Genomic DNA, 25,383 nt, shown 5'->3' with positions numbered 1-25,383 from the left:
ATTGAAAATGTGCCTAGAGTTTTGAAACTGCCTTTTTGATGATCTGTTTTGAGTGTTGTACTTGTGAGAATTGCACCTAAGCCATAAAAAAGACTAACTAGGCACTACATCATTTCGTAGTTATCAGTTTCAAGCAGTTTTATTAATTGATAGTTAATTGTATTGTTAACAAATTACAAGAAAATCATATTAAAAGCAAAGTGAATATTGCATTTTGAAAAGCAGATACTTAGATTGAATATGTATCCAAATTGAAAGAGTGATTCAGTGCAGTGAGCAAGTGACTTTGTGAATCTGTTTTGTTGTACTTAGTCAATTGAAAATGTGCTTAGTTTTAAAATGTTGATGATCTGTTTTAATTTATGTGCATAGAGTTCTGAAAATGTACCACATTTTAAACTGTAAAATAGGGGATCCAGCCAGCGTGCTGGATGTGGTGTTTCTCTAGCTCTCGCCACAGACATGCATGAATTAACACAGAGACACACAGACCCCCATCTGCTCACATTATGCACACATCAAGGCCTCAACACAAAGAGATGCAGTCAGGAGAGTGATCTATAGATCAGCTATAAATAGTATATTAATGGCTTATCATTTTAAGTTATTATAACGTTTTGCTGCAATGATTATGGTTGGCATTTGGAGTTAATGTCAATCCCTAGACAGTGGAGGATTTGAGTGGTCTCTAGCTCTATGTCAAAGTCATGTAAGGGCCTCACACTAGAGACATTCAAGGGACTGGGTGAAATCAACTGTCAGGATGTACAGTTTAAGCCAGAGACCTAAGAGAACAAATCTATTGTTAATTTTCAAAATAATGTCAAGATATCTGAGTGTTCCTGTTTCCTCTCTGTGTGACTTTTTCATATCCAGGAACAGAGAAAGGTTACCGCACCAGGAGCAGACACCCAGGTAGAGGAGAGAGAGAGACAGCCAAGCCGGCTCACAGTACAAAGAACACTTACAGCGGCAGAGGGTAGGGAAGGACTGGGGATGGTGGCTAAATGGCTGATGACTGTCTGATATATGTCAGCAAAACCCAAATCTGTCCGTCTGCTTATTATATGAATAATGTGATACAATAGAAGCAGATTAGAGCTAGTTGATGTATGTGTTGCTATGATGCTGTCATTACAGTATGTGAGAGCGTGCAGATAAGAGTGTGGGAGGGCGGTTTGCGGTGTGTGTGTGTGTTTGTCTGTGTGTGACAGGGGTGACATTTTAGTTCACAGTACGGGGTCTAACCAGCCCAGCATCTGGGTATGTGGCATCGCTCCAAAACCCCAACATCACCTCTGAAGACGTAAGCACTAAGTACAGCCCACGGCTGAATTTGACTCATTCAACAGTTACTGAGCAGAAGAGGAGTGCTGGTGGGGTGCCAGGATGCAGAACATTCACTTATGGCAACCTTTGATAGTTACATATTATTTGGTGAGAATAATGTGTGTGTGTCCGACTAACCGTGGACATTCTATATAGTCATCAGGGACAAATCTTGTTGAACATGACTCCATGGGAACCAATTTCTTGATAACAGAAATAAAGTCCAGCCGAGGTGATTGACTACTTGTACGTGTCACGTCCTGACCATAGAGAGCCCTTATTTTCTATGGTAGAGTAGGTCAGGGCGTGACTGGGGGTTAGTCTAGTTTATTATTTCTATGTGGGGTTCTAGTTTTGTTTTTCTATGTTGGTGATTTTGTATGATTCCCAATTAGAGGCAGCTGGTAATCGTTGTCTCTAATTGGGGATCATATTTAGGTAGCTTTTTCCACCTGTGTTTTGTGGGATATTGTTTATGTGTAGTTGCATGTTAGCACTCCATTGTCGTCACGGTTCATTTAGTCTTTATTGTTTTGTTTTGTGGTTCACTTATTTCTAATAAAAGATGTGGAACCCAGATCACGCTGCACGTTGGTCCGAGTACGCTTCCAACGATCGTGACAGTACGGCTCCAAAATCAAACATGGAGGACCTATTAGGTAGAGAGGCATTCACAAAGAAGCAATTGATACTTATTTTAACAATGATTGAAAAAAATCTACGTTTTATCTCTGTAAACCAACTTGAAGGATAAATATCATGAAAGAAATCAACATGTTTTACCTCTGTAAACCAACTTGAAGGATAAATGTCAGTGTGATAAGTGGTGTGCAATGTCTTGAATGACCTTGAACAACCCACCAACAGTACCAATCCAGGGAGATAGCCTACAGTACAAACACAGAGAAGAGAGAGAATGAGAGCGCGAGGGGAGGGGGTGTACCATCCCAAACTGACTTCCATTTTGACAGGAGTGAGGTGAGAGGAAAGAAAAGCGAAGAGTACAAGAAAACAAGTGAGAGAGAAAGAGAGATCAGGGTCAGTGAATTCCTCTGGTCAGAGGAAATTGGCTCCAGTCTAGCTTCATAACAGTTAATTTCCTGTGCCTGTTTCTCACACTTTAATTGGGTCTGGTCTGCTCAGTGGAAAGGTACTGGGATACCACCCTCATTTTCAGGAGGACGGCATAGACTGAATGCCAAATTATACACAAACACACGTTTGCATACGCACATACAGACACACACACACAGCCTCACACATGTACGCGAGCACGCACGCACACTGCACATTAACAAACACCCCCAAATGGAACTCTTATTTCATCAGTGTGATTCATACGCTAGAAGCCATCCTCTACTGCATTACCAATGCTGAAAAGAGAGACGCTGGTGCTTTAGGATCTCTGATGGCCTATCAAAGAGAGACGCTGGTGCTTTAGGATCTCTGATGGCCTATCAAAGAGAGACCGCTGGTGCCTTTAGGATCTCTGATGGCTATCAAAGGAGACGCGGTGGCTTTAGGATCTCTGATGGCCTATCAAAGAGAGCCGCTGGTGCTTTAGGATCTCTGATGGCCTATCAAGAGAGAGACGCTGGTGCTTTAGGATCTCTGATGGCTATCAAAGAGAGACGCTGGTGCTTTAGGATCTCTGCTGCCTATCAAAGAGAGACGCTGGTGCTGTAGGATCTCTGATGGCTATCAAGAGAGACGTGGTGCTTTAGGATCTTGATGGCTATCAAGAGAGACGCTGGTGGCTGTAGGATCTCTGATGGCCTATCAAAGAGAGACGCTGGTGCTTTAGGATCTCTGATGGCTATCAAAGAGAGACGCTGGTGCTTTAGGATCTCTGATGGCCTATCAAAGAGAGACGTGGTGCTGTAGGATTCTGATGGCCTATCAAAGAGAGACGCTGGTGCTGTAGGATCTCTGATGCTATCAAAGAGAGACGCTGGTGCTAGGATTCTGATGGCCTATCAAAGAGAGACGCTGGTGCTGTAGGATCTCTGATGGCTATCAAAGAGAGACGCTGGTGCTGTAGGATCTCTGATGGCTATCAAAGGGACTGGTGCTGTAGGATTCTGATGGCTATCAGACGTGTGCTGTAGGATCTCTGATGCTATCAAAGAGAGACGCTGGTGCTTAGGATCTCTGATGGCTATCAAAGAGAGACGCTGGTGCTGTAGGATTCTGATGGCCTATCAAAGAGAGACGCTGGTGTTGTAGGATCTCTGATGGCCTATCAAGAGAGAACGCTGGTGCTGTAGGATTTCTGATGGCCTATCAAGGAGAGACGCTGGTGCTTTAGGATCTCTGATGGCCTATCAAAGAGAGACGCTGGTGCTTTAGATCTCTGGATGGCTCTCAAAGAGAGACGCTGGTGCTGTAGAATCTCTGATGGCTATCAAAGAGAGACGCTGGTGCTTTGGATCTCGATGGCCTATCAAAGAGAGACGCTGGTGCTGTAGGATCTCTGATGGCTATAAGAAGAGCTGGTGCTTAGGATTCTGATGGCCTATAAAGAGAGACGCTGGTGCTTTAGGATCTCTGAATGGCTATCAAAGAGAGACGCTGGTGCTGTAGGATTCTGATGGCCCTATCAAGAGAGACGCTGGTGCTTTAGGATCTCTGATGGCTATCAAAGAGAGACGCTGGTGCTGGTCGGAATCTGATGGCCTATCAAAGAGAGACGCTGGTGCTTTAGGATCTCTGATGGCCTATCAAAGAGAGACGCTGGTGCTGTAGGATCTATTTTTTCTAATGGCCTATCTGAATCTTTGGACAAACTCAGTAAATGGAACGATAACCACACCTATGACGTCATCCCTTTCTAGACCTGCAGTTGCATGAATAGGTGTGTTGTTATTGCTGAAACACGATGTCTTGTGAGGATGCCAGACAAGGGTCACAAAGAGTCCCCACCCTCATCCGGTGACTCACACCTGGCTAAGACCTGATGCTATCAAAATATATTTTCCCCCTTTTTCACTGTGACCATTGACCTAAAACTTCTGGACAGGTATAGCAAATACACTCAGAATTTCAGCCTTAGCTCTCAACAACAGAACATCGTTCAAAAAGTATCCAGCCCTTGCCAGTTGCACAGAGAGAGGTGACTTATTTCATAACTATCAGCCACAAATCCTCTATCAGCATATACTGTATACCATTAACATCACCAGACCCGGGCTTTTGGGGCTTCATCCATGAGTCTTTTGCCCTGCTTGGCTGGTGTAAAACAGCTATTTTGCATTACACACTGCAATGAATGCCCCAAACATGAGCCCTGGCCTCACCTGCCTTTTTAGTGCTGGCTAAAATCAGAATTCTGTGAACGGTGGCACTTTTGGAGGCAGAGTCAAAGTGATTTTCCAAAGTTATTTTTGACTTACATTTCAACATGTTAACTCAAAAGCTGCACTGACAGATAACGTTAAGCTAACTAACTAACGTGAGGGACTACCCAGTCTAGCTAGTAGTGCTGCTTCATTAGCAACCTAGGACATTTTATGAGCAGGGTTTTGACAGTACAGTTATTGATTAGATATCTGGACACTGAATCTAATTGCTGGAGCTCTGTTCACCACCCGACAACTCACTAATTAACCAATTACTGTCTAATCAAATACTGTCCAAATATGCAAAACATTACTAATAAAGATAGGTAGCTAACATGGCTAACATGATGTTAGCTACTTTTGGTAATGTCAGCTGTTGAAAAAACAAAGCTGGATAGCTGAGAAGATGGACATACAGAATTGAAGATGCAGCTCAGCAAACACAGAGATGGTTGTTGTATTTGCAGAACTAAGTGCATAAATTGTGTGTGTGTTTACAATTCAATTATTTTGCATCTAACGTTAGCTACATCAAATCAAATGTATTTCTATAGCCCTTCTTACAGGTATACTAGGTATTGTGGTTAGTGAAGGGTAAGATAGTTGAATGTTAATCAGCTTTAAGATTGAGTGAACTGCTAATATCATTAAGGAACAGAAATCCCAGATTTGACCTTTAGCTCAATTCAGGTAAACATTATTTAATATTGTGTGTATGCATATATTGCTTCTGTGTGTGTTTTGTCTGTTCAGAATACTCCTTATTGCTACGGCACTGATACTATGCCATCTCTGTAATAATATAGGAGATCCAGGAAATCATAACTTCAGACAGCAAGGAAGAGAGAGGAGCAGACAGGACAGAGCGAGAACATAGAGAAAGGGGAGCAGACAGGACAGAGCGAGAACATAGAGAGAGGGGAGCAGACAGGACAGAGCGAGAACACAGGAGAACATAGAGAAAGGGGAGCAGACAGGACAGAGTGAGAACATAGAGAGAGGGGAGCAGACAGGACAGAGCGAGAACATAGAGGGGAGGCACACACAAGACAAACATGGCATATTCCTCTCAAGCCAGAGGAAGTTGTCCTTGCTAAACATGACCTCTCAAAAAAAGAAAGATGCCACTTCTGACATGTCCTGTGTGTATAAATTGTTAGACCCTGATATGTTCCCATCACTGAAGGTAATCATACAGGCCGCGCCAACCATCCCAGTTAGCAGCTGTGAGAGATATTTCAGTGCATTAAGACGTCTACTGTACATACCTGGCTTAAATAAGAGCCCAATGACCCAAGATAGAATGCATCATGACAACTGACAAAGATATACATACTAACACGCTTGGGAAATAGTGAAGTCATAGACAGGTTTGCACCTACAGTTTCATTGTGTTTAATTTCTAATCTTTATGGATGGACTAACATCCTAGTACTGTGTAATATATATAAATACATATAAAATATATTGTTTAGTGTTGTGTTGTGGCTTTGCGGCATGCTGCCCCCCAATTTTTTGTTTGTTTACCCCACCAACATTTACATGCTATAATCGCCACTGGCGTAGTATATTGGGACAGTGTTCCATGCAAAGCATCCCTGCCAATGCAAAATTTAGAGAACAAGAGCACCTTCATCTTGAAGCTGACCTTGGATTGAATTCAAAAACCTTGAGCAAACATTTAATAATTGAAATAACCAAATGTTGCGCGTGTGTGCATTTGTGTGGCTATGTCTGTTTGAGGGGCAGGACTAAGCTACATTTATATTGCATGGCAACAGCACTCTCTGCTGGCAGCGATTTTCTAGTTCTCAGTTAAGAAGTATGAGAGTTGGATCTACAGACTACAAAATGTATGCAACTTTTACCCTATTTTGTAATTGGTTTAGTCAAATTCTAACTTAAATACATGATTTCAATCAGGCCGTAAACCTATGTCTTGACTTGTAATTCTTCCTTCGGACGCCTCTCCTTCCAGTTCTCTGCTACCAATGACTGGAACGAACTGCAAAAATCTTTGAAGCTGGAGACTCACTAGCTTTAAGCACCAGCTGTCAGAGCAGCTCACAGATCACTGCACCTGTACATAGCTCATCTGTAAATAGCCCATCCAATCTACCTCATCCCCATACTGTATTTATTTATTTATCTTGCTCCTTTGCACCTCAGTATCTCTACTTGCACATTCATCTTCTGTACACCCTACCATTCCAGTGTTTAATTGCTATATTGTAATTACTTCGCCACCATGGCCTATTTATTGCCTTACCTCTCTTATCCTACCTCATTTGCACATGCTGTTTATATATTTTTCTACTGTATTATTGATTGTATGTTTGTTTATTCCATGTGTAACTCTGTGTTGTTGTATGTGTCGAACTGCTTTGCTTTATCTTGGCCAGGTCACAGTTGTAAATGAGAACTTGTTCTCAACTAGCCTACCTGGTTACATAAAGCTAAAATAAAAAATAAATACAATAACAAATAGTTTAATCTACAGTTTGTATATCACAGAAATGATACCAGTGTTCATATAGCTCAATTAGACATACAGTATATGTCCGACAGTGTGACATACAGAGCTTTGGCAGCCTGTGTTGCCATATGTACCATGTCCTTGTCACAGTGTTCCTTCCTTGTTAGTGTCCACTCAGTGAAAGAGAGAGTTCCTGTGGGCAGGCTGAGAGAGCATCACACCCTGCCCACTGATCTGTCCTCTGGCACGCAGTCATCCCAATATGCAAATTAGATTAACTTTCTTTCAGGCATAGTATGAAGGGAAAAAATTGACATATTGTCCAATGATCAGGTAGATTTTACAACACTTAGCATAAAAATGAAGGTTCCATAAAAGGAACAGATAATGCATTACGGCAGCAGCTTATGATAAGCATATGTTATAAACCAGGATGACCCAACGTGCCACACTTTCATCACATGTATCTGTAGAAGCCGTCAGCCCTTTGGCCTAGTGCTTCTCCAAGCATGCACTTAGTAGCCTATAGCCCATCTAACCAAGGCCAGTCACAGTTCACTGTCTGCTGCAAAAATACATGTTGATCTCTGTGTTGATCCATTGCAAAATAGCCTCTGTCCTATCACCCTTTTCTTCTCTCACTCTCTTACTTATCGTCCTCCTGGTTGTGATCACAAACTAAGGTGGATTGACCCCAATGTCCAATGATCTCCACCCTCAGCAGGCCCACTGTTCTTTCCCTTCACTGCACAGCTACACTGTCACACTGAGCCAGTCAGAGAACTCAAGCCCTGAGTGACTCCAGTGAATCACCATTCAGGGAGAGGACATTGTATCTCTCATGCCTTGGATGACTGGCGACCTACTGGAGCAGAGCTATGGTTGTGGGTTAATTCTAAGGCCCTTTCAAGACTATATTCAAGGAGCTCTCAATAGGGTAATCTATGGTGTGATTTCAATCAAAGAACGTCCCCAAAATAAGAAAAATCTCAAACGTGTGATTGAGACTTGGAAGAAAAATCGAGTCTTTTCCGGACAAAGATATCCATCCAAACTGGCAGAACTGTGTTTAATTCAGTGTTGAGTTAATGTCATAACAGAAGATGGGTCCTTAAAATGAATAACAATCTCACAAAGTGTACTCTTGTCATCCCAAGATGAGCCTGTTATATAAGACTGAGAACCAAGAAATGTCAATATTTCTCAGTGTTTTAGAAGTAGTTGCTTATTAGGCTATATATCGATGTGTGCCCGATACCGCCCCTCCTATCCAATTATTTTGGAGAAACCTTTGACTCTCCTTCTGAACTGCCACCATAGGCCTACACATCACAACCATTGGTCAGGCAGCACACACAAACGTTTTGATCAGCAGGAGCAGAGCATGCCGTGGCTCAGAGGTTGGGATATCCATTGCAGAGTGTAATGCAGCCTAGTTTTATTTGCACCATCCCAATAGCTATCTTAGAAATATAACTTTGTGCTGTTCTTCTCTAAGCATTCACTTAGTATAGGCTATAAGCTATGGATCATTTGATTGAGACCACACTAAATAGCCTATAGGAGCACCTGATACTGCGCGTCCAGTGGAGAATCAGAGATGAGGGACGACTCAGACACACATCGATATATAGCCTAGTAAGCAACTAATTCTAAAACAATGATAAAATTTTGAAATGTCATAATTTAACCCTATGTTTTAATTATTATTTTGGGTATAGGGGAGGGTCACTTAATTTTATCAAGCATCCAGGGAGGTAAGATATATTTTGCTGAAGGGAGGGGCATCAATTTTCATTTTAGAGAGGTCCGATTTTCTCCATGTAACCCTTATTATGAATTAAGTTCCCTCCCTTAAGTGCCTCCTGAAGTGAACATCAGCGAAAAGCTGCTTGTCAAATAACTGTCACTCTTTCTCTCCCTCTCTCTGAAACAGGTAGTTAACAAATAACTGTCACTCTTTCTCTCCCTCTCTCTGAAACAGGTTAGTTAGGCAATAGAGCTGGTCGGCTTTTTCTCTCCCTCTCTCTGAAACAGGTAGTTAACAAATAACTGTCACTCTTTCTCCCCCTCTCTCTGAAACAGGTAGTTAACAAATAACTGTCCACTCTTTCTTCTCCCCTCTCTCTCTGAACAGGTAGTTAACAAATAACTGGTCTCTCTTTCCTCTCCCTCTTCTCTGAAACAGGTGGTTAACAAATAACTGTCGCTCTTTCCCTCTCTCTCTCCTGAACAGGTAGTTAACAAATAACTGTCGCTCTTTCTCTCCTCTCTCTGAAACAGGTAGTTAACAAATAACTGTCACTCTTTCTTCTCCTCTCTCTCTGAAACAGGTGTTAACAAATAACTGTCATCTTTCTCTTCCTCTCTCTGAAACAGGTAGTTAACAAATAACTGTCACTCTTTCTCTCCCTCTCTCTGAAACAGGTAGTTAACAAATAATGTCACTCTTTTCTCCCCCTCTCTCTGAAAAAGGTAGTTAAAAATAACTGTCACTCTTTCTCTCCCTCTCTCTGAAACAGGTAGTTAACAAATAACTGTCACTTTTCTCTCCCTCTTCTCTGAAACAGTAGTTAACAAATAACTGTCACTCTTTCTCTCCCTCTCTCTGAAACAGGTAGTTAACAAATAACTGTCACTCTTTTTCTCCTCTCTCTGAAAACAGGTAGTTAACAAATAACTGTCGCTCTTTCTCTCCCTCTCTCTGAAACAGGTAGTTAACAAATAACTGTCACTTTTCTCTCCTCTCTCTGAAACAGGAGTTAACAAATAACTGTCACTCTTTCTCCCTCTCTCTGAAACAGGTAGTTACAAATATGTCACTCTTTTTCTCCTCTCTCTGAAACAGGTAGTTAACAAATAACTGTCACTCTTCTCTCTCCTCTCTCTGAACAGGTAGTTAACAAATAATCTGTCACTCTTTCTCTCCCTCTTCTCTGAAACAGGTAGTTAACAAATAACTGTCACTCTTTCTCTCCCTCTCTCTGAAACAGGTTAGTTAACATAAAACTGTCACTCTTTCCCCCTCTCTCTCTGACACTAGGTAGTTAACAAATAACTGTCACCTTTTCTCTCCTCTCTTGAAACAGTAGTTAACAAATAATGTCATCTTTCTCTCCCTCTCTCTGAAACAGGTAGTTAACAATACTGTCGCTCTTTCTCTCACCTCTCTTCTGAAACAGGTAGTTAACAAATTAACTGTCACTCTTTCTTCCCTCTCTCTGAAACAGTAGTTAACAAATAACTTGTCACTCTTCTCCCTCTCTCTGTAAACAGTAGTTAAAAATAACTGTCACTCTTTCTTCCCTCCTCTTGAAACAGGTAGTTAACAAATAACTGTCACTCTTCTCTCCCTCTCTCTGAAACAGGTAGTTACAAATAACTGTCACTCTTTCTCTCCCTCTCTCTGAAACAGGTTTAACAAAATAACTGTCACTCTTTCTCTCCCTCTCTCTGAAACAGGTAGTTACAAATAACTGTCACTCTTTCTCTCCTCTCTCTGAAACAGGTAGTTAACAAATAACTGTCATCTTTCTCCCCTCTCTCTGAAACAGGTAGTTAACAAATAACTGTCACTCTTTCTCTCCCTCTCTCTGAAACAGGTAGTTAACAAATAACTGTCACTCTTTCTCTCCCTCTCTCTGAAACAGGTAGTTAACAATAACTGTCACTCTTTCTCTCCCCTCTCTTGAAACAGGTAGTTAACAAATAACTGTCACTCTTTCTCTCCTCTCTCTGAAACAGGTGTTAACAATAACTGTCACTCTTCTCTCCCCTCTCTCTGAAACAGGTAGTTAACAAATAACTGTCACTCTTTCTCTCCTCTCTCTGAAAAGGTAGTTAACAAATAACTGTCACTCTTTCTCTCCCTCTCTCTGAAACAGGTAGTTAACAAATAACTGTCACTCTTTCTCTCCCTCTCTCTGAAACAGGTAGTTAACAAATAAACTGTCACTCTTTCTCTCCCTCTCTCTGAAACAGGTAGTTAACAAATAACTGTCACTCTTTCTCTCCCCTCTCCTGAAACAGGTAGTTAACAATAACTGTCACTCTTTCTCTCCCTCTCTCTGAAACAGGTAGTTAACAAATAACTGTCACTCTTTCTCTCCCCTCTCTCTGAAACAGGTAGTTAACAAATAACTGTCACTGCTTTCTTCCCTCTCTCTGAAACAGGTAGTTAACAAATAACTGTCACTCTTTCTCTCCCTCTCTCTGAAACAGGAGTTAACATAACTGTCTGCTCTTTCCTCCCTCTCTTCTGAAACAGGTAGTTAACAAATATACTGTCACTGCTTTCTCTCCTCTCTCTGAAACAGGTAGTTTACAAATGAGATGTCACTCTTTCTCTCCCTCTCTCTGAAACAGGTAGTTAACAAATACCTGTCACTCTTTCTCTCCCCCTCTCTCTGAAACAAGTAGTTAACAAATAACTGTAAGCGCTTTACCAGTTTCATCATAGGGTTTTGATGGGTTTTGCGACTGCACTTTCAAAGTTATTGACATTTTCCGCATTGTCTGACCTTCATGTCTTCAAGTAATGATGGACTGTTGTTTCTCTTTGCTTATTTCAGCTGTTCTTGCCATAATATGGACTTGGTCTTTTACCAAATAGGGCTATCTTTTGTATACCACCCCTACAGTACCTTGTCACAACACCATTAATTGGCTCAAACTCATTAAGAAGGAAAGAAATTCCACAATTTAACTTTTAACAAGTCACACCTGTTATTTGAAATTCATTCCAGGTGTCTACCACATGAAGCTGGTTGAGAGAATGCCAAGCGTGTGCAAAGCTGTCAAGGCGAAGGGTGGATACTTTGAAGAATCTTAAATATATTGATTGTTTAACACTTTTTGAGTTACTACATGATTCCATATGTGTTATTTCATAGTTTTGATGTCTTCACTATTATTCTACAATGTAGAAAATTGTAAAAATAAAGAAAAATCCTTGAATGAGTAGGTGTGTCCAAACTTTTGACTGGTACTGTAGGTAGGCCAGGAACTAGAGATAGAGAGAAAGAAAGAGTAGGACTGTTCTAAAGCCTTACCTCCATCTGTGCAGAAAGAAACCAGGATGCTAATCACCCCGTGCACTGCAGCGCTGACCTTCCACGAGCTAGGAATTAACAGGTATGAGTAATTAATAGGGATGAGAGGGGATGGAGGATATTAATAACTAATAAAACTAATTAACAGTCTAACCTAATAAATAAATGACATAAATTGATATTGTGCAACACCTAGGTGTAATCTAAACAGTTAAATAGGTGTCACGGCCGTCGTCAGAAGGAGACCAAGGCGCAGCATGCTTACATTCTTTATTATAATAAGAATGAACACGGAACAAACTAACCAAAACAACAAAACGAACCGTGAAGCTAATATGAATAGTGCAGACAGGCAACTAAACATAGAACAAGAACCCACAAACACCAAAGGGAAAATGGCTACCTAAATATGATCTCCAATCAGAGACAACGATAAACAGCTGCCTCTGATTAGGAACCATATCAGGCCACCATAGACATACAAATCACCTAGACCTATGAAAACCCTAGACATACAAAAAAACTAGACAATACAAAAACTAAAGTACCCACCCTAGTCACACTCTGACCTAACCAAAATATAAAGAAAACAGATATCTCTGGTCAGTGCGTGACAATAGGCAAGCTCACCTGTTTCAGAGAGAGGGAGAGAGAGAGAGTGACAGACAGAACTGGTTGCTGCTTATCAGTGGATATACTAAAATAACCACAACATATAAGAACAGGCAAACAGCAAATTGTTTATTTTGTGTGGCATTGCATCGTATATCAACAATATGATTTGGAGAAATTCTAGTTTATTTATGTGATCTGTTACCAACTCACCTCTGCACTTTGACGTCTTTTTTCCTGAACCACATGACAGGAGGCTATCCTACTCCCCAAGGCACTGCAGGGAGCAGGCGGCTATGAGCGTGTCCCAAGGATCCTAGCTCAGGATACCCTGCCCTAAAACCGCTGAAATGAAAAATAGAACTTGGAAAGTGTGGCAAACTGTAGAGGTAGGATAATATTCATCACCTCATCTTCCTCTATCTTTCCCTCCCTCCATTCCTCCCCAATCCTAAATTTAACCATTAGTGGGGAAAATGCTAAACTCCCTCTCTGGTCAGCTGATTACCCACCTCCCCCAGGGATGCCAAATTGTAACCCTAAAAGCGCCAACAAGGAGTACAAAATGTCATAATTTCAACCCCCCCTTTTTTTATACAGATTAGGGACCAGGCTACAACACATTAAATTACTATCCTGAATAATCCTAGCTATCTGATCTGCTCATCAGTAATGTAGTGTAGTGTCATTAGCCTCATTACATGCTGACCAGACCGGACACGTCGCGTACGCGAGCGTCGCAAAATACATTTAGAAATCCATGTTATTCAATTATTGCACCCACACTGCTCGTGCGCGCCAACGAGCGTCTGCGATGCCAAGGGCTAAAATAGAAGTCGTTCCTATTTCTGACGCAGATCGCGCTGAAAGTCATCTCCTCATTGGTTTATAGAAGCAGGTACCCACGTGCCATCTCCTCATTGGTTATACCCACGTGGGTGATTGAAAGACGAACTTTGTTGCCGGTTGTCGTGGTAATACTATGAAAGTTTAGATGCGATCACCATATAAGTTCAAAGATGAAAAAGCCTGGAAGGAGGAGAGATGACTAGAAACGATTCGGTTGGTCGTTTTATGTGTGGATTAATTGTCGGAGTAGAGGTCCTTGTGCATTTCAGGTAAAATAACAACTCAATGTTTATATCCCAGGACAAATGAGCTAGCAAGAGCAAGCTAGTTAAATAGGACAAATTAACGTTAGGTAGCAAGTGCAAGCTAGCTAGCTAAATTGCCATACATGTTTAATGTTCTTTGACCTGTCCCCAAATGAATGTCATTGGTTCAGAGTTTGTTTTGATATTTTAACCTGCGTGTTGTGATCGCGTTTGGTGTGAGCGGGCAAAATAAATATATGCACGATAGCGCACGATGGCGCACGCGCGCAGCCGGTTTGTGTTCCGTGTTAGCCTATGGTAATTTATGGATTGACTTCCAAGGTGCTATACTAGGCTATTCTTCCTAGGAGAGACTCCTGATGAACTGACTACCATGACGGTCAATGGATAATTTAATATTCTGCACAAATCGCATAGTGGAAAGGTCAATTAGTGATTTATATGAAATGACACAATCTACATGTGGTACTGTACACTAAAACCTCTTTCTATGCAGTGCAACTGCCTGCTGAGATTTGCCTTATCACCACAACTCCGTCTCACTACAGCTCCGTCTCACTACTGCCCTCTTTATTCCCTATTGATGCTGGGTGCCACCATCTCACAGAGAAATCTGGTCATGTTGATAACACTCCACTAGAGAGCACACTTTACCTGTACAAGACATATTGAACTATTGGAAGAGCAGTATCTGAAGTAACCACCATAGTGACATACCTGTTTGAAGGACAGATGAGGCCACTGATGTCAGAGCTAACTGCATTCTCTTAATTATAACGTCAACTGAACAATACAATACATGGGGGTCGTAAACATGCCTCAGGGTCAAACACTGTAACAATAATGTTTCACGTCACTGACATATGTTTTCATGTACGGACATAACATTTCTTCCCCTCCCCCTCACAGGAACCCAGGTGTGAAACTCAGTGTGGAAGTCACACAGGTGCTCAGGCCTGCTATGAGTATAGACTGGCCGGGCTGAGGCCTGGTAAGGGTTCAGACTGGACGGGGCTGGTCAGCACAGGAGGCTGGTGAGGTGAGGATGGCTCAGACCAAATGGCTGGAATGGAGTGAATGGAATGGAAGTAATGTGTTTAATGTGTTTGATACCATTCCATTTATTTCATTCCAGCCATTACTTTGAGACCGTTCTCTCCAATTAAGGTGCTGTCAGCCACATGTGGGCTGCAGGGTTGGGCCTGTTAACCCCTAACCCTGGAGGTGCCTCAGTAGCTGAAGCTCACGCCCCAACATGAATCCACTGGACTAGGGAGACCCCTGTGGTGGAGAGCTGCTGCGTGGCATGGCAGAAGTGCTTAGAGCAGGCTGATGGCGAAATGTGCACCCTTGTGCAAGTTTTTTTGAGTGTCTGGTTCTTGAGCGTCTGATTAAACCGCTCTACCCAGCTCTGTCCCTGGGGGTGGTAGAATTCTGGGCGGATGTGGCGGATCCCTTTCCCTTTCAGGTAGGAGAATAGCTCATTAAACATGGTCTTGGGTAGGTCTTAGGTAGGCCCCAACTGCCAGTATTTATTATCTACACAGTATTTTTTTATTTTTAGTGTACAGATTAGCATACTGAATACTGAATGAATAAAACATCATACCGTGCACTTTTTAAGGTGAATAAATAAATTAAAGTGATTTATAAAGTTACTAAATAAGTCATGGTTTTGGGGCTTTGACAGGATGAAATAGTATTCTTATGTTCCTCCACTATAGTAGCTGCCACCACAGCTTCTTCACTCCTTTGGACTTGTAATTTAAACGTATACACTTTCCCCATTGTATTATGGATTTTCCTACATTTGTATAGCTCTTTGTTGAGTAAAAAGAGCAGTAAATGTGTGAGTATCCATAATGTTATGTCTGAGGTTGACCAATGGGACACTAACCTCATTACAGGCCTCTTAAAGTAACACGTCCGTAAGCTCCAAATCTCTTTAATACAATGCCCATTAGAAAGTGCTGAGCGAAGCTCTCTTCTAGCCACTAAGATGGTCTAGATCTTCTGTACAAGTCTACTCTCTACGTTCCCCTCATTTCCCCTAGTTTGATTAGTTTTACATTGATAATCAAAGAATACACAAACAGCATTACTGCAGAAGACTACCTCTCACATGATCATTATGATTTATTTAGGTTACATTAGAACAGAAGATATGCAGAATGTAACATCTCTTGAAATAAACTTTTAAGGCTATAAAAGGGATACATGTGAATATTCTTTTGATTGACATGTTTGTAGTATGTTTGGGAGGAAGTAATCCTTTCTCCCGCACACACACACACACACACACACATACATGCACACGCACGGTCTTAAAGTCTTAGTCACACAATAAGCATCACCTATAATACTGCAACATAAGCACAAGTACTCAATGAATGACCTGTGAATTACATGTAACTTTATGTTGCTACAATTAATAATGTTTTATGAAAATAATATTTTACATTATTTTGATAAAAATGTATAAATATTGCTATACCTAATATGAATACATATGTTAATTTCATGTACAATTATGTAATACGTTCACAATGAGGAACTTTACACGTCTCAGACCATTATCTATAAAAACACATTTCAATCACCATATAGTATTTCCTGGTGGTGCAGCTATTCTACTTTGTGCCTATGTATTACCATAGCTTAAAGTGTTTCTTATCGCCACTTATAACAAACCATCTGTTTTCCCACAGCACTCCGTCTCTTCACTCTTTTATGCTTGGAGTATGAAGCTTCAAACATGTCTCTAAAATATATTGAATATATCTTCAAAAAACAGACTGTAAATTTAACAAAGTGTTTAAAAGTTGTATGTAAATGACTAACTCAGTTCTGGGTATGTGGATGAGGCCGAGGTGTGTAACAGCCAATGCAGCGTTTCAGATTAAGCCATCATCTGATAGGTATGAGCAGGTGTAACCTTAATAACTTGATGAGTGGCCAGTTATGTTTGCAGTGGTGGCTGGATTATATATTAACAGTGGCCTAAATCACATTGTGCTGACTGATTTGGAAAGTGATCATCTAACACCTTAAGATGTGCCTATAAAATCAGGACCCTGACTTCCTGGGTGCATTTGTAGAAAGGACCCTTTCCATCTCTCTTTCTGTACAGCCGGAACACCATCTGAAGAAGGGCTGAACGCCACCGCAAGACCGCAACCATGAACGGCACAGAGGGACCAGATTTCTACATCCCTATGTCCAATGCTACTGGCATTGTTAGGAACCCTTATGAATACCCCCAGTACTACCTTGTCAGCCCAGCGGCGTACTCACTCATGGCTGCCTACATGTTCTTCCTCATCCTCACCGGCTTCCCCATCAACTTCCTCACACTCTACGTCACCATCGAGCACAAAAAGCTGAGGACCGCCCTGAACTACATCCTGCTCAACCTGGCTGTGGCAGATCTCTTCATGGTAATCGGCGGCTTCACCACTACGATGTATAACTCCATGCATGGCTATTTCGTCTTTGGAAGAACGGGCTGCAACATCGAGGGATTCTTTGCTACCCATGGTGGTGAGATTGCCCTGTGGTCCCTGGTCGTCCTGGCTGTCGAGAGGTGGTTGGTCGTCTGCAAACCTATTAGCAACTTCCGCTTCAGTGAGACCCATGCCATCATGGGCGTGGCCTTTACCTGGGTCATGGCTGCTGCTTGCTCCGTGCCCCCTCTGCTCGGCTGGTCCCGCTATATCCCCGAAGGCATGCAGTGCTCATGTGGAATTGACTACTACACACGCGCCCCCGAGATCAACAACGAGTCCTTTGTCATCTACATGTTCATTGTCCACTTTTTGATTCCCCTGATAGTCATCAGCTTCTGCTACGGCAACCTGCTCTGCGCTGTCAAGGCAGCAGCTGCTGCCCAGCAGGAATCTGAGACCACCCAGAGGGCTGAGAGGGAAGTGACCCGCATGGTCATCATGATGGTCGTCTCCTTCCTAGTGTGCTGGGTGCCCTACGCCAGCGTGGCCTGGTATATCTTCTGCAACCAGGGATCAGAGTTCGGCCCCGTCTTCATGACAATTCCGGCATTCTTTGCCAAGAGTTCGTCCCTGTACAACCCTCTCATCTACGTGTTGATGAACAAGCAGTTCCGCAACTGCATGATCACCACCATATGCTGTGGGAAGAACCCCTTCGAGGAGGAGGATGGAGCCTCCACCACTGCCTCCAAGACCGAGGCCTCTTCCGTGTCCTCCAGCTCCGTGGCTCCTGCATAAACGGGCCCCCAACGTGGGCCCTGCGATCCAGCGTCCACGAAGAAGACTTCTGCTCCCGGAAACGACAAAGGCTCACGTCTACAGAAATAACTCTTGTATTTTTACAAACCAGTTGGTTCAACCTAAAGACAGTTGCAGATGGGCAGCCCACAACAAAGTTGTTTATGTATATGTAAAGAGAGTCTAACGTAACAATGTGCAGGGATGGAATTGGAAAATAATCACTCTGGGAATTAACCAATGTAAAATGTTCAGATTCTGTATTTTTACATGTCCAAATCACTTTGGGAACTCTGTTCCCACTCATTCCCTCCCAATTCCACCCCTGTCGATGTGCAAGATGTTTTGTCTTTCTCGAGACAGGAAAGGAAAATATCTTAAATCTTTTACAGTTGGATTCTATATGTTACTGGCTTATTTGTGAATGTAGAGACATGTAATCAAGGCAACGTAATAAATCGCACTTTGCAAAAGACAATTACTGTTCATGTTGTACTTACTATCAGGGTGAAAAGGTTGCAACTAAAGTAGTATGTTTAATTAAGTGAGTCAATGTGAATCACCTGTTCAGAATGCACTATATTTAATTTGGTACTAACACAGGTTTTACAACCAGCACAAAGGCCTCTTAAATGCAATACATGAAATATAAAATAGTTCAACATATAGACATGTTGTGTACAGTCAGGACCTGGGTTCAAAAACGATTTCAGGTATTTCAATTACTTTTTAATGCATTTTAAAGCAAGTATTCAGATAACGTTGGAAAGTATTTTAAATACTCAAATAAACTGACTCAAATATACTCCAATGCATTTAGCCCAGGTATTAGAAAATAGTATTGAAAATACTCAAATACACATTCTTAAAAAAAWTTTTTTTTTAAATACTTATATGTATTTGAATCGAGGTCTGGTGTTCTCATAGCTTTGATAAAGGTGTTAAGACGGAACAGTGGTCTAAGGTCAATCATGGGTCACCTTGTACTGTGTATGTAATGCTAATTATAAGGGTTTATGACATGAATAAGCATAGCTATGTATGACTCAATACATACATGAAGATGCAGACATGACTATAGCTTCTGATTTACAGTAATCACCCACAAGGTTGATGAGGTGAAAGACATAATTGGATCAAGTGCAGTCTCTCTCTCTCTCTCTCTCTCTCTCTCTCTCTCTCTCTCTCTCTCTCTCTCTCTCTCTCTCTCTCTCTCTCTCTCTCTTCTCTCTCTCTCTTCTCTCTCTCTCTCTCTCTCTCTCTCTCTCTCTCTCTCTCTCTCTCTCTCTCTCTCTCTCTCTCTCTCTCGTCTCTCTCTCTCTCTCTCTCTCTCTCTCTCTCTCTCTCTCTCTCTCTCTCTCTCTCTCTCTCTCTCTCTCTCTCTCTCTCTCTCTCTCTCTTCTCTCTCTCTCTCTCTCTCTCTCTCTCTCTCTCTCTCTCTCTCTCTCTCTCTCTCTCTCTCTCTCTCTCTCTCTCTCTCTCTCTCTCTCTCTCTCTCTCTCTCTCTTCTCTCTCTCTCTCTCTCTCTCTCTCTCTCTCTCGTCTCTCTCTCTCTCTCTCTCTCATATTGAACATGAAAAGATGATAGGTTGCCTATTATTGCCCATGACTGGTAATGTATAGCATCAGGTATAGTATGCTCTAGATTTACTGCAGCTTACAGATACTGAATCAGTTTCATCATATCCATGTATTTTCCCCTCCGTGTAAAGACTGTGGTATAAGCTGTACCTACATGTCTATATGATAAATGATAGAAACTCAGGGAGTGACGTGAGATTTCTCCTCCTCAGTGCTCGGTTGTGCAGAAATATCTGTCAGGCTGGAGCAAAACAAACACCTCGAGAACTCTCTCATAATGACCTTTGTTGTGTAGCTATAGCAACCCTTATACCATCGGATCTCTGGCTGAATACTGATACGCTCACTCGACAAGCGATCTGCTCCAATCCAGCTCCAGCAGAGACAGGCTGAGGGAAACAACAACACATCAATCACTGGCCGCAGACCAGATTAGGGGCGGGGCTGAAGACAGGCAGGGAGGAGTGGGAGCATTACACCTCAAGATTTCCAGTTTCCAGTCTTTGCCTTCATCAATTCAGAAATTCTCTAACTGCTTGCTCAGACAGGAACTTGACATATACACACTAATGAATGAATCTCATCAATATTCTGCTGACTCAATAGTATTTTTTTGTATTTTTTACTGCCTCTGAGGTGAGTTTTTCTGTCTCAGAAGAGTGGCTGTCAACTTGGCTTCTGTCATTACAGCACTTACAAAATCATTTTTGTGTGTGTTACCATGACAACTGCCTATCAACGTCAACTTGCTAGCACCCATCTCCTCTAAGGTTGTTGTAAATTACATCATCGTCACACGGAATAGGGATGCCTGCAACATCAATACCTCCCTGGGAAGGTAACAAAGGTTGCAGTGGCTTGGACAAGGATCACTTGGTGAGTGCAAAGAACTCTTTAATTCACATCTAACAATTTTCTCCCCCCATATAGATGGAAGAAAAAAAAAATCCATTATTCAGAAGTTAAAGCTGTAAGTCAGTCAGATTCTGTGATGACTCAGTGCTGTGCGTGCTCCCACACATCACCTCGGATTAGACAAAGATTTTTTCAACAACAAACAAGACTCACATGATATTCTCCAAACACCCGGCAGGGCCGACATCCCAGTTATTCGCAAGAGGAAGCGACGCAGGTACAGAGGACGAAGAGCCGGATGCCTCGTCAGGACCCGCAGAAGGCGAGTAGGAAAGCTGCCGTTACCGTCAATATTACTCACCAACGTGCAATCATTAGACAATAAACTAGACGAGGTACGATCACGAATATCCTACCAATGGGACATCAAAAACTGTAATATCCTATGTTTCACGGAATCGTGGCTGAATGATGACATGGATATTCAGCTAGCGGGAGATACGCTGCACCGGCAAGATAGAACAGCACACTCCGGTAAGATGAGGGGGAGGGGCGGACTATGCATATTTGTAAACAACTAAGGAAGTCTCTAGATTTTGCTCGCCTGAAGTAGAGTATATTGTGATAAATTGCAGGCMACACTACTTGGTTAGAGAGTACTCAGCTATACTTTCGTGGCTGTTTATTTACCACCACAAACAGATGCTGGCACTAAGACCACACTCAGTCAGCTGTATAAGGAAATAAGCAAACAGGAAACCACTCAGCCAGAGGCGGTGCTCCTAGTTGCCGGAGACTTTAATGCAGGGAAACTTAAATCAGTTCTACCAAATCTCTATCAACATGTTAAAAATGCAACCAGAGGGAAAACAATTCTAGATCACCTGTACTCCACACACAGAGACGTGTACAAAGCTCTCCCTCGCCCTCCATTTGGTAAATCCGACCACAACTCTATCCTCCTGATTCCTGCTTACAAGCAAAAATTAAAGCAGGAAGCACCAGTGACTCGGTCTATAAAAAAGTGGTCAGATGAAGCAGATGCTAAACTACAGGACTGTTTTGCTATCACAGACTAACATGTTCCGGGATTCTTCCGATGGCATTGAGGAGTACACCACATCAGTCACTGGCTTTATCAATAAGTGCATTGAGTACGTCGTCCCCACAGTGACTGTACATACATACCCCAACCAGAAGCCAATGCTTACATGAAACATTTGCACTGAGCTAAAGGGTAGAGCTGCCGCTTTCAAGGTGCGGGACTCTAACCCGGAAGCTTACAAGAAATCCCGCTATGCCCTGTGACGAACCATCAAACAGGCAAAGCGTCAATACAGGGCTAAGATTGAATCATACTACACCGGCTCCGACGCTCATCGGATGTGGCAGGACTTGCAAACTATTACAGACTACAAAGGGAAGCACAGCCGCGAGCTGCCCAGTGACACTAGCCTACCAGACGAGCTAAATTGCTTCTATGCTCGCTTAGAGGCAAGCAACACTGAGGCATGCATGAGAGCATCAGCTGTTCCGGACGACTGTGTGATCACGCTCTCCATAGCCGACGTGAGTAAGACCTTTAAACAGGTCAACATACACAAGGCTGCGGGGCCAGATGAACTACTAGGACGTGTGCTCCGTCCATGTGCTGACCAACTGGCAGGTGTCTTCACTGACATTTTCAACATGTCCCTGATTGAGTCTGTAATACCAACATGTTTCAAGCAGACCACCATAGTCCCTGTGCGCAAGAACACAAAGGCAACCTGCCTAAATGACTACAGACCCGTAACTCACGTCCTTAGCCATGAAGTGCTTTGAAAGGCTGGTAATTGCTCACATCAACACCATTATCCCAAAAACCCTAGACCCACTCCAATTTGCATACCGCCCAAACAGATCCACAGATGATGCAATCTCTATTGCACTCCACACTGCCCTTTCCCACCTAGACAAAAGGAACACCTATGTGAGAATGCTATTCATTGACTACAGCTCAGCGTTCAACACCATAGTACCCTCAAAGCTCATCACTAAGCTAAGGAACCTGGGACTAAACACCTCCCTCTGCAATTGGATCCTGGACTTCCTGACGGGCCCCCAGGTGGTGAGGGTAGGTAGTAACACATCTGCCACGCTGATCCTCAACACTGGAGCTCCCCAGGGGTGCATGCTCAGTCCCCTCCTGTACTCCCTGTTCACCCACGACTGCATGGCCAGGAACGACTCCAACACCATCATTAAGTTTGCAGACGACACAACAGTCTGATCACCGACAACGACGAGACAGCCTATAGGGAGGAAGTCAGAGACCTGGCCGGGTGGTGCCAGAATAACAACCTATCCCTCAACGTAACCAAGACTAAGGAGATGATTGTGGACTACAGGAAAAGGAACACCAAGCACGCCCCCATTCTCATCAACGGGGCTGTAGTGGAGCAGGTTGAGAGCTTCAAGTTCCTTGGTGTMCACATCAACAACAAAGTAGAATGGTCCAAACACACCAAGACAGTCGTGAAGAGGGCACGACAAAGCCTATTCCCCCTCTGGAAACTAAAAAGATTTGGCATGGGTCCTGAGATCCTCAAAAGGTTCTACAGCTGCAACATCGAGAGCATCCTGACTGGTTGCATCACTGCCTAGTACGGCAATTGCTTGGCCTCCGACCACAATGCACTTCAGAGGGTAGTGCGTACGGCCCAGTATATCACTGGGGCAAAGCTGCCTGCCATCCAGGACCTCTACACCAGGCGGTGTCAGAGGAAGGCCCAAAAATTGTCAAGGACCCCAGCCACCTCATCCATAGACTGTTCTCTCTACTACCGCATGGCAAGCGGTACCGGAGTGCCAAGTCTAGGACAAAAAGGCTTCTCAACAGTTTTTACCCCCAAGCCATAAGACTCTTGAACAGGTAACCAAATGGTTACCCGGACTATTTGCATTGTGTGCCCTCCCCCCAACCCCTCTTTTACGCTTCTGCTATTCTCTGTTCATTATATATGCATAGTCACTTTAACCATACCTACATGTACATACTACCTCAATAAGCCTGACTAACCGGTGTCTGTATATAGCCTTGCTACTGTTATTTTCAAATGTCTTTTTACTGTTGTTTTATTTCTTTACTTACCTACACACGCACGCACGCACACACACACGCACACACACACACACACACCTTTTTTCCCCGCACTATTGGTTAGAGCCTGTAAGTAAGCATTTCACTGTAAGGTCTACACCTGTTTTATTCGGCGCACGTGACAAATAAACTTTGATTGGATTTGACCTTCAGCTTGATCCATTCTCCAATGTCAACAGGCAGACTGTCTGGGTCGCCCTGTTCTGGAACTTCCTGTGCTTTCTTGTATTGGGAATACAAATACCTAACAGCATGGGTTAGTTCCTTCATATATTTTCCTTCATATAATACCAATGTTGTATTGCATGCATGTAGTACATTTATACACATGTGTTTTGCAAATTTCAATCAGATTTGGACAAAACCAGGTGTCAGATATTAGTCTTACCATCTCCTACCCCGTGGGCCAAGCGACACACAGAGGAGACGAGAGGCAGAGGCAGAACTGTTCTGCCAGAGAGTGATTGCCTCCACAGGTCACCAGGGCCTCTGGAGCAGCCTCTAGACTCCCACAAAGGGTGATTAAGTGCATCCACAGCCTGCTGTTGGTCCAGATCAGTGATTTCAGACATACACCGGGAGGCAAGCAGAGCAGCATGAGTACGGCGTCGGGAAGCAGCCTTCTTAGCAGCAGCATCAGCAGCTGTATTACCTATAATAATGCTGTCAGTGTTGCTCGGACCTTAAGAATAGTCAACTGTGCTGGAAGCAACATGGCTTCAAGCAGGGCTTCAAAAGGTTCCTGCCTTTCCAAACCCCTATCCAAGACAGGCAAGCCACCATTGGAAGTTCCCTCTGCCAGCATTCCCTCTCCATTGACCTCTTCCTCTTTGCTGCCAGGGTGGCTGATGTTGTGGTTGGTGAGGGCACATGTTTCTCATATGACCTGTCATTCCGCAATTCCAGCACATCAGCGGTTGTCTCAGTGTTGGTAGGTATGGTTGTGGGTTCCCATATGGTTGAGGAGGGAACTGAGCTGCAGGTGCTTGGGTAAACTGTGAAGCAGGTGGTGGAGGAGGCTGTGGTGGTTGTTGCTGCTGAGTGGCAGGAGGTACAGCCACCATCAGGTTGCTGGTCTATCCTTTGTCCAGCTGAGCTAGCTGGGCCTTCTTAAGCTGCGTGACGAGTCCAGCCTTTCTTGCTCTTTCCTCAGTCTTCCTCTTTTTCCAGGCTCTGCAGTAGTGTCTAATGCGGTCCTTCTTATTTGGGCCTTCAAATCTCTCTGTGGATTCTCCTTGCCATTCTGTCTTCATCTTATCCATCTAATCGAGGATATCATCATCTTCAGTGAAGAGCAGTTCACCCGGTCTTGCAACATCTCTGGTGGTGGGAAACATTCCCTCAACTGTCGGTAGAGTGCTTGTCTGAAATGGGTGAAGGGCAGTTCCACTCTCGTGTTCAGTGAATTATTCACATTCTCTCCTCTCTCTTCTTCTCCTCCCACTGTCTCCTGTTTGTTCAGTTTTCATTTTTTCTTTATTTTTCTGTTCTCGGTCGTATCAGTTCTTCTTCCTCTCTTCTGTTCTCTCCATTCACTGTGTGATTACCACTTAGACTTTGCTCTTTATCTTCGTCATTACGACCTCGTCTGATAACCTCAACAGCGTTATCCATTTCTCTCTGTGCTTTCTTTTATTGAG

The 25,383-nt window shown here is 43.0% G+C and overlaps 1 protein-coding gene across 1 annotated transcript; it reads left to right on the top strand.

Moving 5' to 3' along the window:
- The first annotated feature begins 16,991 nt into the window (after positions 1-16,991).
- Positions 16,992-18,643, top strand: rho (rhodopsin). The gene has a single exon (XM_024006472.2). It carries the CDS (start codon positions 17,101-17,103, stop codon positions 18,163-18,165), a length of 1,065 nt encoding a protein of 354 aa, XP_023862240.1. The 5' UTR covers positions 16,992-17,100; the 3' UTR covers positions 18,166-18,643.
- Positions 18,644-25,383: the final 6,740 nt, after the last annotated feature.

This window comes from Salvelinus sp. IW2-2015, linkage group LG17 (assembly GCF_002910315.2).
Source record: "Salvelinus sp. IW2-2015 linkage group LG17, ASM291031v2, whole genome shotgun sequence".
Taxonomy (NCBI): Eukaryota; Metazoa; Chordata; class Actinopteri; order Salmoniformes; family Salmonidae; genus Salvelinus; species Salvelinus sp. IW2-2015.
This window is presented reverse-complemented; position numbering and strand designations above follow the sequence as displayed.